General features: G+C 39.5%; 1 protein-coding gene across 1 annotated transcript in view; it reads left to right on the forward strand.

Annotated features, from left to right (window-relative positions):
- Positions 1–11,342: 11,342 nt before the first annotated feature.
- GLIPR1L2 (GLIPR1 like 2) overlaps positions 11,343–15,778 on the forward strand; it is a 44,961-nt gene continuing 40,525 nt past the window's right edge. Inside the window, exon 1 of the mRNA XM_055396778.1 lies at positions 11,343–11,573. Within this exon, the coding sequence (XP_055252753.1) occupies positions 11,343–11,573 (231 nt within the window). The remainder of the gene's footprint in view (positions 11,574–15,778) is intronic.

Genomic DNA, 15,778 nt, shown 5'->3' on the forward strand with positions numbered 1-15,778 from the left:
AGTTGGGAAAATTGATGAGAACAGTTAAACTCAAAAAGGTAGAATTAGGAAATTTTAATCTCTTTTAGGAGATTTTATTTTGAAATGTACCCTGTATACATAACAGGATGCAGGTATACCTTTTAAAGTCCTGTACAAAATTATCTGTAGTATAATTAACAACATCTCTACAAAACAAAGAACTGGTGCATTCTGGCATTTTTTTGTCTGAAGAAAAATAAAAACATAGAAACAAAACAGATTATTCAATTAATTCAGTTTTTGAAATCACTTATGTTGAATTGTTGAATTCTATGTACTAAATAAATGATCTAGATCTTCTTCTCAGCTAATGCAACCACCAACTTCCCTCAGCTATAAATATTAAAAATAAAAATACTTTACGCTGTATATGTATTTTTACATGATTGTAAAGAGATGGGAATACCAGACCACCTGACCTGCCTCTTGAGAAACCTGTATGCAGGTCAGGAAGCAACAGTTAGAACTGGACATGGAAAAACAGACTGGTTCCAAATAGGAAAAGGAGTACGTCAAGGCTGTATATTGTCACCCTGCTTATTTAACTTACATGCAGAGTACATCATGAGGAACGCTGGGCTGGAAGAAGCACAAGCTGGAATCAAGATTGCCGGGAGAAATATCAATAACCTCAGATATGCAGATGACACCACCCTTATGGCAGAAAGTGAAGAGGAACTCAAAGGCCTCTTGATGAAAGTAAAAGAGGAGAGTGAAAAGGTTGGCTTGAAGCTCAACATTCAGAAAACAAAGATCATGGCATCTGGTCCAATCACTTCTTGGGAAATAGATGGGGAAACAGTGGAAACCGTGTCAGACTTAATTTTTTTGCGCTCCAAAATCACTGCAGATGCTGGTTGCAGCCATGAGATTAAAAGACGCTTACTCCTTGGAAGGAAAGTTATGACCAACCTAGATAGTATATTAAAAAGCAGAGACATTACTTTACCAACCAAGGTCCGTCTAGTCAAGGCTATGGTTTTTCCCGTGGTCATGTATGGATGTGAGAGTTGGACTGTGAAGAAAGCTAATCGCCGAAGAATTGATGCTTTTGAACTGTGGTGTTGGAGAAGACTCTTGAGAGTCCCTTGGACTGCAAGGAGATCCAACCAGTCCATTCAGGAGGAGATCAATCCTGGGTGTTCATTGGAAGGACTGATGCTAAAGCTGAAACTCCAATACTTTGGCCACCTCATGCGACGAGTTGACTCACTGGATAAGACTCTGGTGCTGGGAAAGGTTGAGGGCGGGAGGAGAAGGGGACGACAAAGAATGAGATGGCTGGATGGCATCACCGACTCTATGGACATGAGTTTGAGTGAACTCCGGGAGTTGGTAATGGACAGGGAGGCCTGGTGTGCTGTGATTCATGGGGTCGCTAAGAGTCGGACACACTGAGCGACTGAACTGAACTGAACTGAAATGTATTTTTAACATGATTGAGAGTTACACTGTATATACTGCCAAATATCTAGAAATTTCCACATAGTGAAATGATCTTAAAAGAGAAGCCAAGTGGTTTTATATTTCAAATTTGCTTGTGTTATTCAAGGTTTTCCAGAGAAACAGAAGCAACAAGTAAGGAAGTAGGGCATGGGTAAAGAGAGACAGAAGAGAAATTTTAAGGAATTGGTTTACATGATTTTGGTGGTTAGCAAGTCCAGAATCTGTAGGGCCTGCTGGCAGGATGGAGGTTCAAGAGTTGCTGCTGCCTTCTTGAGTCTGATGTTGGGAAATCAGACAGAATATCTACCTTGCAGTCTAATGGCAGAATTCCTTCTTTGGGAAATCTGTCTGCCTTCAACTGGTTGGATGTAGCCCACCCACATTGTGGAGGGTAATCTGCTTTACTTAAAGTCAACTGACTGTAAATGTTAATCACATCTAAAAAATACCTTTGCAACAATATGTAGACTAGTGTTAGACCAAATACCAACCACCATAGTCTAGCCACACTGACACGTAACATTAATCATCACACTGCTGTTCAATATCAACATGCTATGGATAGAGTCATTGCCATGTTAGTAAAATAAATTATTGCTATTTGCTTAACTATTGTATTGTTAAAATTTGAGTACATAATTAACTACCCTTGCGGTCTGAAATAGGCTAAATGTAAATTGACATATATACATAGCATACTTTTCTGTTTTATTGTTGTATTGTGTTTGTGGATTTTTAAACATTTTCAATAATTAAAATATCCTTTGATTTTGAATATAATTATTCTATTACTTCTTTAGACTCCTTAATCATCCGGGAGCATATAAGTTTCCTTCAGTTCAGTTCAGTTCAGTTTCTCAGTCGTGTCCGACTCTTTGCGACCCCATGAATCACAGGACGCCAGGTCTCCCTGTCCATCACCAGCTCCTGGAGTTCACTCAAACTCATGTCCATCGAGTCAGTGATGCCAGGTAGATGAAATTCTACAGTCCACACTTAAAAATGAATTTTTACAGAATTATACCCTCTGATTTTGAAAAAAAAATATTTGTCAGGGAGTATTACATTAGCACTGCTGCAGAAGCTCGTAAGTAATGACAGTTCTCAGATAATGGGATTTCTACATGCAGAGCTTTCTATCTATGATGAAGCTATAAGCAAAGGCTGGGCAGGTGGAGTGCCTCTGCCTTACCAGTGGGGCTTCCCCTCATTAGCAAGAAGAGAAAATTCTGGACCAATGAGATATCTTTTCCTTGTGATCATAACCATATGCTCTTGACAGGATATCTTAAAAGACCTGGCATCACTTCAATTCTTTTACTCTGAGCAGATGTTGCTCTTAATAGTGACCATAAGTGACCCTCCAATTTCACACAGTTTGGAAGTACTAGACAAACAGCTCTGTACTCGGTCTTTTCAAATTACCAAGGGCAGTTAAATCAGGGTTTGAACAGTGCGTTATTCTGGGGATCTTTTTGTCCTACTAGGCTGTGTTTGAAGTTTCCAGAAGTGATCAGACACATCAGTCTTAACTGGGCCTATTGTATCCCATTCTTACCCCTTGAAGGATGGTGAAAAGATGGTTTAAACAGTAGTCTCTGTAGTTTTTTATTATGCATCCCTATTATTAAAATAAAATATTGTAGAGTAACGAATATTCCTGGTTCTCCTCGAGACCAAGGGGGTTCCTAGGACATAGGAAAACACAATAAACCCAGGATATTCCCTTACAAATTAGGAGTTGATGCCCGTAAGCTTGAGCTAAAAGTATGAATACATCATTTAATTATAAGTATCATGTGTGTTTTTACAATAGAGTATTACATGTTTTAATCCAGTCCAGTGTTTTAAAATACACAAAAACTGAACCTGAAAAGGATGACATAAAAGTGAATTTTAAAAAACTGCTAAAAGGGGGAGGAACAAGATGGCGGAGGAATAGGACGGCGAGACCACTCTCTCCTCCACAAATTCATCAAAAGAACTTTTGAACGCGAGTAAAGTCCACAAAACAACTTCTGAATGCTGGCAGAGGACGTCAGGCACCCAGAAAAGCAGCCCATTGTCTTCGAAAGGAGGTAGGAAAAAACATAAAAGATAAAAAGCGAGACAAAAGAAGTAAGGACGGAGCTCCGTCCCAGGAAGGGAGGCTTTAAAAAGAGAGAAGTTTCCAAACACCAGGAAACATTCTCACTGGCGAATCTGTGGCGAGCCTTGGAAGCTCAGAGGGCCACATAACCCTCTTTTTTTTAAAGATTTTTTAAAAACCCACAGATTACCCGCCAAACGGTAACTCCCAGCGGAGAAGCAGCGCAGACGCCTGCATACGCCATTAGCAAGCGGGGGCTGGGCAGGGAGGAGCCGGCTGAACTGCTTAGAGAGAGGACTGGGCTTGAATGCCGCGAGAACAATTTGAGAGAACTGGGGAGAGCAAAGCAGACTGTGGGATAGCTTCCCTACGAAAAGGCGGAAAGCTCTAACCTATGACTCGGCCAGCCCCGCTCACAGAATAAAGGACTGAGCAGAGTGAGCTGGCTGCGGTCGGCCCATCCCCCATCCCCCGCCGAGACAGGCAGGGAGCGCAGCCAGAGCCGGAGTGGGCAACTGCGGCGGCCCCAGAAAGGCATCCAATACAAACTGCAGACAGGCTTGTTGCTAATCAGGACTTCTTGGGCTCGGGCCGGTCGATATCCCCCTGAGAAGGTGCGCCGGTTGTACACCCAGAAAACTGAGTGGCGGGGACTGGGGAGGCGATAAGTCGCAGAGACCGCGCTCGCCAAACACCTGGTCCCCTGAGCTGCTCGGACCGGGGAAGGCACAAAACGCAGGCCCAACCAAGTCTGCGCCTTTGTGGAGTACCTGAGAACCTGAACTTGAGCCGCTCAAACCTGGGAAGTGCATACAACCCGGTGCTGGCCTCGGACAGTTCCCGGCAGAGCAACCTAGAGCCTGTGCAGTGTAGACTGGGACAGCATACGTGCTGTGAGCAGGGGCAAACCCAGTGTGGCCGAGACGCTGCGAGCACTCCCCACAGACGCCAGAGATATTCGACTGCAGCGTTCCTCCCTTCCCAGAACAGGACTGAACAACTGAGCCTTAAAAAGTGTCCACCCGCCCCCTAGTATCAGGGCGGAAATTAGACACTGAAGAGACCAGCAGACAGAAGCTAAAACAGAGGGAACCACCGTGGAAATGACAGATAGAGACGTCTAGAGACTACTCCAAGAATAAGACCAAAAACCAGAGGCAAGAGGCTTAAGCCCGAATCCTGAGAACACCAGAGAAGTCCTGACTCCAGGGAACATTAATCGATAGGAGCTCATCAAACGTCTCCATACCTATGCTAAACCCAAGGGTCAACAATTTCCAGAGCAAGACATACCACACAAATTCTCAGTAACACAGGAAACTAGCCCTGAGCTTCAATATACAGGCTGCCCAAAGTCACTCCAAACCCACTGACATCTCATAACTCATTACTGGACACTTCATTGCACTCCAGAGAGAACAAATCCAGCTCCACCCACCAGAACACCGACACAGGCTTCCATAACCAGGAAACCTTGACAAGTCACCTGTCTAACCCCACACACAGCAAGGAAACTACATAATAAAGAGAACTCCACAAACGGCCAGAAGAGGGAAAGGCCACCCCAAGCAAAGCATTATAAGCAAGATGAAGAAGCAGAGAAATACCCAGCAAGTAAAGGAACAAGATAAATGCCCACCAACACAAACAAAAGAGGAAGATATAGGGAATCTACATGAAAAAGAATTTCGAATTTTGGTGGTGAAAATGATTCAAAACCTTGAAAGCAAAATGGAGTTACAGATAAATAACCTGGAGAAAAGGATTGAGAAGATGGAAGAAAGGTTTAATAAGGACTTAGAGGAAATAAAAAAGAGCCAATATACAATGAATAATACAATAGATGAGATCAGAAACACTCTGGAGGGAACAAACAGTAGAATAACAGAGGCAGAAGACAGGATAAGCGAGCTAGAAGATAGAAGTGTAGAAATAAATGAAACAGAGAGGAAAAAAGAAAAACAAATTAAAAGAAATGAGAACAATATTAGAGACCTCTGGGACAATGTTAAACTCTCCAACATTCGAATCATAGGAATCCCAGAAGAAGAAGACAAAAAGAAAGACCACGAGAGAATACTTGAGGAGATAATAGTTGAAAACTTCCCTAAAATAGGGAAAGAAATAATCACCCAAGTCCAAGAAACCCAGAGAGTCCCCAACAGGATAAACCCAAGGCGAAATACTCCTAGACACATATTAATCAAATTAACAAAGATCAAACACAAAGAACAAATATTAAAAGCAGCAAGGGAAAAACAGCAAATAACACACAAGGGGATTCCCATAAGGATAACAGCTGATCTTTCAACAGAAACTCTTCAGGCCAGGAGGGAATGGCAAGACATACTTAAAGTGATGAAAGAAAATAACCTACAGCCCAGACTACTGTACCCAGCAAGGATCTCATTCAAATATGAAGGAGAAATCAAAAGCTTTACAGACAAGCAAAAGCTGAGAGAATTCAGCATTACCAAACCAGCTCTCCAACAAATGCTAAAGGATCTTTTCTAGACAGGAAACACAGAAAGGGTGTATAAACTCGAACCCAAAGCAATAAAGAAAATGGCTACTGGATCGTACTTATCAATAATTACCTTAAATGTAAATGGGTTGAATGCCCCAACCAAAAGACAAAGGCTGGCTGAATGGATACAAAAACAAGACCCCCATATATGTTGTCTGCAAGAGACCCACCTCAAAACAAGGGACACATACAGACTGAAAGTGAAGGGCTGGAAAAAGATATTCCATGCAAATAGAGACCAAAAGAAAGCAGGAGTAGCAATACTCATATCAGATAAAATAGACTTTAAAACAAAGGCTGTGAAAAGAGACAAAGAAGGAAACTACACAATGATCAAAGGATCAATCCAAGATGAAGATATAACAATTATAAATATTTATGCACCCAACATAGGAGCACCGCAATATGTAAGACAATTACTAACAAGTATGAAAGGGGAAATTAACAATAATGCAATAATAGTGGGAGATTTTAATACCCCACTTACATCTATGGATAGATCAACTAAACAGAAAATTAACAAGGAAACACAATCTTTAAATGATACAATAGACCAGTTAGACCTAATTGATATCTATTGGACATTTTACCCCAAAACAATGAATTTCACCTTTTTCTCAAGTGCACATGGAACCTTTTCCAGGATAGATCACATCCTGGGCCATAAATCTAGCCTTGGTAAATTCAAAAAAGCTGAAATCATTCCATGCATCTTTTCTGACCACAATGCAGTAAAATTAGATCTCAATTATGGGAGAAAAACTATTAAACATGCCAACATATGGAGGCTGAACAACGAACAAATCATAGAAGAAATCAAAAGAGAAATCAAAATATGCATAGAAATGAATGAAAATGAAAACACAACAACCCAAAATCTCTGGGACACTGTAAAAGCAGTGCTAAGGGGGAAGTTCATAGCAATACAGGCACACCTCAAGAAACAAGAAAAATGTCAACTAAACAACCTAACTCTACATCTAAAGCAACTAGAAAAGGAAGAAATGAAGAACCCCAGGGTCAGTAGAAGGAAAGAAATTGTAAACATTAGGGCAGAGATAAATGCAAAAGAAACAAAAGAGACTATAGCAAAAATCAACAAAGCCAAAAGCTGGTTCTTTGAGAAGGTAAATAAAATTGACAAACCATCCCTGGCCAGGGAACTATGATCCCACAGGCTGAGGGGCGTATGGGCCTATGTGCCGTAACTACTGAGCCCATGTGCTGCAACTAATACCAATGCAGTCAAATAAATAAATAAAAATAACTGCTAAGGAGATATTTATGCTAGGAAGATGAGTCCAACAATCAACAGTGTGTGCTTGCCCTTGTATCTTTATTTTACAACTGTAACTGATCTGCAATATTTTCTCAGCTATTTTTGCAAGACATATGATTATTTGATTATATGTCTGGCTAGGTTAAAACTAGGTAACAATCTATAATTAAATTCACCTGAGTTCACATACTGGAACGAAAGTAACAAGCAAATTCCCTCATCATCCCTCACAGAGGAACTCCCGTTTTCCCCTCAGAAAGCTCCACGCCACTTGACATGACCCCTACTCAAAAACCACCGGAACCCCTCTGGCACTGCATACTATGAATTTGTTCCTTGGAGCTAGTGAAACCACACTAGCTATCATAAGAATAGCTATCATACCACTAGCATAAGAATAATTCTACAAAATGCATTAAAATGCAACCTATGTCTGGTAAAACACTGTTAAAAATATAATTTAGTCCTTGTCCATATAACAAGTGAAAATGAAGATGAGATAGTATTTTTTAACAGTATTAATTTAATAACAGTAATAACTAACACTAAGTAATGTTTACAATGTACCAAGCACTTAGCGATTCACAGGTAATAGTTCATACAATCTTCTCAGTAATTCTGTGAGGTAGATGCTATTAATTTTCATTTCTTGAACTGCTAGTAGATTTAAACGTTCTCACAACAATGTTCAGATTGACAAGTATGTACTTTGAGAGTTATTAAGACCATCTGGGGGATGCTGTCCTTCAGTGGGAGGATTCCTAGGATTTGTTGCACACATGCGACCATGCTGAATAAACATTAAGCTCCAGAATACAGGAGTTAGTCAATATCAATATTCCCAGGTTTATACTCGATTTGAAGACTTTGACCTTCAGATAGAGGCAAGTTACATTTCCTGAGACTCAAATTCATACAGATCACCTTATCAAATATGTGACAGGAATAGATGGCAGTATGAATATTTCCACTACACAGTTTGGCTCTTTTGTGTTTTGGTCTGTTTGTTTTTGCCTGTTCATCTCCTTCATTCATTTTGCTAATGTGCTATTCATTTTCTTAGAAATTTTAAATGATTCTTCCAAAGTGTTAGTCGCTCAGTCATGCCCAACTTTTTGCGACCCCATGGACTGCAGCCCACCAGGCTCCTCCGTTCATACGTTTTCCCAGGCAAGAATATTGGAGTGGGTTGCCATTTCCTTCTCTAGGGGACCTTCCTGACCCAGTGATCGAACCTGGGTTCCCTGCACTACAGGGAGATTCTTTATCGACTGAGCTACCAGGGAAGCCCAAATGGCATATCAGTGATTTTAATCCCTTGATTTTTATGTAGCAAGTATCTTTTCAGTTGTCCTTTATTTACATTTTAATAAAGTCTATCTTTTTTAATAAAGTCTATCTTTCCACTCTTGAACATTGGATTTTATTTGCAGGTTTTCTCTTGTAATGCTTCTCATGCACCATTAGCACCATTTGAATTTCTGAATTATAGGAAAGATCAATCAAATGAGGACTGATAGAAAAGTGAAAAAAGTAAGAAAAAGAGTCAAAGATAAAAACCATATATCTTCCCAATAACATTCATACAGAGAACAAAATCACACTCATTAATATCTTTAACCTTATTTCATGATCATTCTCCTTATGTATTCATTAAAAGAATGTATTTTTGAACTTGTTAGTTTTTATCAAAATCAGAAATGATACAGAATTAGAGTATTATTTCCTTAAAATTTCAAAAACAGTGTAAAGAAACTGAAAACTTAAGAAAGTTCAAAATCAACTGAGATAAACAAGGTGCTTAAAACCTATTTACTAAAATTGCCCTGATGTTTTAAGTAAAGCAATATCTCTGTTGCACACAAGAGAAAAGTAAATGAGTATTCAAAAAGTACATCAGCAGAACTTTAATGAGAGAACATATTGAAATTTAATTTTCACAACGCTTTTAAAAAATAGATGATTCTGTCTCTATCCTCCAACAATTCTCATGCCTTCAAGAAACTTAATGTGTAAATCACTTTAAAAAATAAGAAAGTAAAAACTTCTTTGAGGGCTAATGAATAGCCAAAAATTCTAATGTTTCAAAAGTCACAAGCCTTAAAACTTATGAGAAAATTAACATATCTTTTGGTACTGATGAATAATCTATAATTTAATATATAATATGCTAAATAGTGACTAAATAATCCTCAAGTGTTATGTGCATATTTAAAGTTTTTTTAATTTTAAAATGTAACACATTTAAAATATTTTTTGTATGAAGTACATGATGCCAGCCAACTCATTGACAGATCTGAAAAGTTGAATATTTGCAAAACATCTTCAGCAAACCTGACGTCTTTCTACACAAACCAAACTAGATGTATCCATATGCCCTTCCTCTGTAGTCCCATGTTAGTCACATGAGTTTGAAAACTGGCTCTAACACTTACTGGCTGGATGACTTTAGGCAAATCACTTGACTTCTCTTTTTCTCAGCTTTTCTATCTGTAAAATGGAGGTAATAATAGTATCTGTTTCTTAGCAAGGAGGTATCAACTCACACCAGTTGGAATGGCCATCATTACTAAGTCTATAACTAATAAATGGTGGAGAGGGTGTGGAGAAAATGGAACCCTCTTACACTGTTACTGGGAATGTGTATTGGTGCAGCTACAATGGAAAACAGTATATAGGTTCCTCAGAAAACTAAAAATTGAGTTGCAATATGATCAACAATCCCTCTCTTGGGCATATATCCAGACAAAACTTTAATTTGAAGACACAGGCACCCCTACGTTCACAGCGGCACTATCTATAATAGCCAAGACATGGATTCAATCTAATCTGTCCATCAACAGATGAATGGATAAAGAAGATGTGGTGTGTGTGTATATATATATAGGTATGTATATATATATATGCAATGTATATATGAACGGAATACTACTCAATGATTAAAAGAATGAAATAATGCCATTCACAGCAACTAGAGATTACCAAACTATAAGTGAAGTACTTCAGAGAGACAAATATCAAATGATATCACTTACATGTGGAATCTAAAATACTACAGAAACAAACATATCAACAAAACAAAACCAACCTCCCTGATACAATAACAGATATGTGGTTGCCAAGGGTGAGGGAGGTGTAGGAGCAAAGGACTGAGAGTCTGGGATTAGCAGAGGCAAACATATACAGGATGGATAAACAAGTTCCTACTGCATAGCACAAGGAACTGCATTCAACATATGAAGCTAAAAAAATTTCTGGGACACTAGCCATTTTTGTCTGAAACAAATGAAAACCAAAATAAAAAGTGTTACCTACTGTTATCATGACAATTTATCAGAGATAATATTGATATTTCAGACTGTCTATACATGGTGACGAAAAAAAAATGGAAATATTTTAACTTTATGAAAATTCAATGATCCCTAATCTAGTCCCTATCTGCTGAGCTTTCCACTCTCATTTATCCTGCAGTTTCCCACAAAGGATCATTAAAACTTTGTGAAAATCTCAGTGAGGAAGTTGGTCTACAAGAAGATATTCTTTTGTCCAGGATGAAAATAAAATGAGCGTCTTGCACTAAAATCCCAACATAACTAGCAAGGATTTCTTTTTTTCGACTGAATTTTCGTCAGTATCACAGAAGAATTCGAAAGTTCCTCAGAGAGGTTACTTACTTAGCAATTGACATTTATGCTGCAGTCGACTCATTAATAAAGGATGACACATCATCTGCTGTCACAAACCGACTCTGGATATTTGGCAGCATTAGTGAAACACCTGCACTCACGTAACTCAACCGTCTGCTTCCGTTGGCTCTGCAGACGCTTCTCACTTTCCCTGTTTGGCCTCCCGCTGACCCTCCGCCCCGGAGAGGCGGGGCCCACTCGCCTGCCCCGCCCCGCCCCGCCCCGCCCCGTTGACTGGTGGGCCGCCGGGGCGAGCCTGCGCGTGCGCACTGGCCTGTCCGCGGCAGGTGGACTATGGAGGCCCTGCGCTTCTCCGTGGAGCTGTACGCCCGGTGGTTTCCTTTGAGGCAGACGGGCGCTTGGAAGGTGTGGCTATGTGAGTTCTGGCTGCTTCTGCTGGGTTCCGGTCTGAACGCACGTCTTTTGCCTGACGAGGAGGACGTAAAGTTTATCAATGAGTACGTGAACCTCCACAATGAGCTCCGGGGCAACGTCTTGCCCCGAGGGGCTAACTTGCGCTTCATGGTGAGGCCCTAAGGCGGTTGCCTAAACCTCCGACAACCCCTGTCAGGACGCGCCCCCTCAGCCGCAGAGTTTGGGCCACTGCTCTGCTGAAGGTTGTGGGGAACCGCACTTAAGAGTTTGGATTTTAAAATACACGTAAAGCTTACACGTTCAAGCAATGAAAACCACTATCACTCTAACGCATACTTGTCACCAAAGGTTTCACAGGACTGGGACTAGGGTGAGTAGAGCTCCTCGCCTGGGGTGCAAGATTTAAGGGAGCTTTCCATTTGAGAAAATGATCGTTTAATGCAGTATTGTTTTTTAATTTAAAAACCAGTGCAAAGGTACTCTTGATGAAAATCATATCCATTTAAACAAAGCCAGGATCTTTAAGCTTGAACTGGGGAGAGGCACGTGTGCCACGCTCAGGATAGTGCAAGGGAGAGAACAGATTCGGTTTTTACTTGAAATTTTGAAGTTTTATCATGGATGTTTTCACACTAATTTTGCCTTTTTAAAATAGTTTTTATCATGGCTATTGAGTTTTTGTTTTTTTTTTTTGTATCCAGCCTAAATTTTGCTCTCTAGATGGGGTTTCATTCACCACTTCCTCGACCAGACCTGATTGTGCCTTCTCTTACGTTCTTGCTTCTCTGTTGTATTTTCCCCCTGTTTCTTTATAATATCTCCTTAGCTTTTCCTTTGGTGCTGTGGCGTCTTCGTGATTGTCATTAAAAAGGAATGCACAATTAATTGAGTAACTATAGGGCAATTAGGAACTTCCAATTTACATTGTAAATATTGCAAGGACTGTCTTCCTAGATGTAAGTCTTTTCTTCCTTCTGGATTAGTTCTTTAGGAAAAATTCCAGGAATGTGAAAAAGAATGATTTTTTTTCTATGTGTACAATACATAGCAAGTACTCTATTGAAGGACTGTGCCAGAGTAAGCAAACATTAGAAGTGCAGAATTATTCTGTTTTCACCACATCTGACTGGGCATTTTCAATCCCTTCATAAACTAATAAATTATAAAAAGGGAGCTTTCCTTTAATGTTCATTTTAAAGCCTTATTTTGATTGGACATATTTTTTTCTTGCTTGCTCTTTTTCTTTACCTTTTGTATTAAGTTTCTTCTTCTCTTTATGTATTTTCTTATTGAAATACCCTAGCATTGTATTTGCTGAAGGTAAAGTTTTTATCTTTTGAATTTAGTTATTATTTGAGAATATTTTAGAGTGATATATATGTATTTTTCACCCTTTCACACTTTGTGATTAATTTTATTTCTTTCAAGTTTGAACATTGGCCTTCCTCCTGATAATGCATAATCACAAAATATTTTAATACAACTTTTAATAGGTTTTGTATTCTTAATCTCTAAAAATTTTATTTCAAATATAAAGCATAGAGAATAATTTGTGTCCCTACAGTATATATCTTCATATGTGAACATTTTTGAAGGAATAGTGTTTGGGGTACAGTTTAAAGCCACTGACTAAATTTTCCTTCTGTTCTTTCTAAAAGTTGATGTCTATTTTTCCCATGGGTTTTACTAGGCTATAAATAATAACCAGTAAATAATATAGTCTATCATGACAGTATGTTCTACTTAGAACTTTGCCTTGGCACGTTTGGAAATCATACATTTTATTTTCATTGGTTATGCTCAACATTTCAGTGTATATACTTTATAAGTCCAAAGTTAAGCAACATCTGTAACCCCCTTCCAAATGTCACGAAGATACTACAACACACAGATTCTGACTGACTCCTGCCCATGTCCGTGCTGTTGTTGTAACCTAGTCGTTTTGCTCTATCTTGTTTTTAAACTCAAAAATTTTATTGGTTTCTTTAATTATAAAATATACATAATACAAAACTTATGGTGTTAACTAATTTTAAATGTACAATTATGATAGGATACTGAATGAGGAATACCCAGGTCGGTAGGTGCCCAGTATGCTACTGGAGATCAGAGGAGAAATAACTCCAGAAAGAATGAAGGGATGCAGCCAAAGCAAAACCAATTCCCAGTTGTGGATGTGACTGGTGATAGTAGCAAGGTCCAATGCTGTAAAGAGCAATATTGCATAGGAACGTGGAATGTTAGGTCCATGAATCAAGGCAAATTGGAAGTGGCCAAACAGGAGATGGCAAGAGTGAATGTAGACATTCTAGGAATCAGTGAACTAAAATGGACTGGAAATGGTGAATTTAACTCAGATGACCATTATATCTACTACTGTGGGCAGGAATCCCTAGACGAAATGGAGTAGCCATCATGGTCAACAAAAGAGTCCAAAATGCAGTACTTGGATGCAATCTCAAAAACGACAGAATGATTTCTGTCCATTTCCAAGGCAAACCATTTAATATTACAGTAATCCAAGCCTACGCCCCAACCAGTAACACTGAAGAAGCTGAAGTTGAACGGTTCTATGAAGACCTACAAGACCTTTTAGAACTAACACCCATAAAAGATGTCCTTTTCATTATACAGGTCTGGAATACAAAAGTAGGAAGTCAAGAAACCCCTGGAGTAAGAGGTAAATTTGGCCTTGGAGCACAGAATGAAGCAGGGCAAAAGCTAATAGAGTTTTGCCAAGAGAACGCACTGGTCATAGCAAACACCCTCTTCCAACAACACAAGAGAAGACTCTACACATGGACATCACCACATGGTCAACACCGAAATCAGATTGATTCTATTCTTTGCAGCCAAAGATGGAGAAGCTGTATACAGTTAGCAAAAACAAGACCAGGAGCTGACTGTGGTTCAGATCATGAACTCCTTATTGCCAAATTCAGACATAAATTGAAGAAAGTAGGGAAAACCACTAGACCATTCAGATATGACCTAAACCAAATCCCTTATGATTATACAGTGGAAGTGAGAAATAGATTTAAGGGACTAGATCTGATAGAGTGCCTGATGAACTCTGGACGGAGGTTCATGACATTGTACAAGAGACAGGGACCAAGACCATCCCCATGGAAAAGAAATGCCAAAAAGCAAAATGGCTGTCTGAGGAGGCCTTACAAATAGCTATGAAAAGAAGAGAAGTGAAAAGCAAAGGAGAAAAGGAAAGATATAAGCATCTGAATGCAGAGTTCCAAAGAATAGCAAGGAGAGATAAGAAAGCCTTCCTCAGCGATTAATGCAAAGAAATAGAGGAAAACAACAGAATAAGAAAAACAAGAGATCTCTTCAAGAAAATTAGAGATTCCAAGGGAACTTTTCATGCAAAGATGGGCTCTATAAAGGACAGAAATGGTATGGACCTAACAGAAGCAGAAGATATTAAGATGAGGTGGCAAGAATACACAGAAGAACTGTACAAAAAAGATCTTCACGATGAAGATAATCATGATTGCGTGATCACTCACCTAGAGCCAGACATCTTGGAATGTGAAGTCAAGTGGGCCTTAGAAAGCATCACTACAAACAAAGCTAGTGGTGGTGATGGAATTCCAGTTGAGCTATTTCAAATCCTGAAAGATGATGCTATGAAAGTACTGCACTCAATATGCCAGCAAATTTGGAAAACTCAGCAGTGGCCACAGGACTGGAAAAGGTCAGTCTTCATTCCAATCCCAAAGAAAGGCAATGCCAAAGAATGCTCAAACTACCGCACAATTGCACTCATCTCACACGCTAGTAAAGTCATGCTCAAAATTCTCCAAGCCAGGCTTCAGCAATATGTGAACCGTGAACTCCCAGATGTTCAAGATGGTTTTAGAAAAGGCAGAGGCACCAGAGATCAAATTGCCAATATCCACTGGATCATGGAGAAAGCAAGAGAGTTCCAGAAAACCATCTATTTCTGCTTTATTGACTATGCCAAAGACTTTGACTGTGTGGATCACAATAAACTGTGGAACATTCTGAAAGAGATGGGAATCCCAGACCACCTGACCTGCCTCTTGAGAAACCTGTATGCAGGTCAGGAAGCAACAGTCAGAACTGGACATGGAACAACAAACTAGTTCCAAATAGGAAAAGGAGTACGTCAAGGTTGTATATTGTCACCTTGCTTATTTAACTTATATGCAGAGTACATCATGAGGAATGCTGGTCTGGAAGAAGCACAAGCTGGAATCAAGATTGCCGGGAGAAATATCAATAACCTCAGATATGCAGATGACGACACCCTTATGGCAGAAAGTGAAGAGGAACTAAAAAGCCTCTTGATGAAAGTGAAAGAGGAGAGTGAAACGGTT

The sequence above is a fragment of the Moschus berezovskii genome, chromosome 6 (assembly GCF_049115385.1).
Source record: "Moschus berezovskii isolate FMDL1 chromosome 6, NW_MosBer_1.0, whole genome shotgun sequence".
Classification (NCBI taxonomy): Eukaryota; Metazoa; Chordata; class Mammalia; order Artiodactyla; family Moschidae; genus Moschus; species Moschus berezovskii.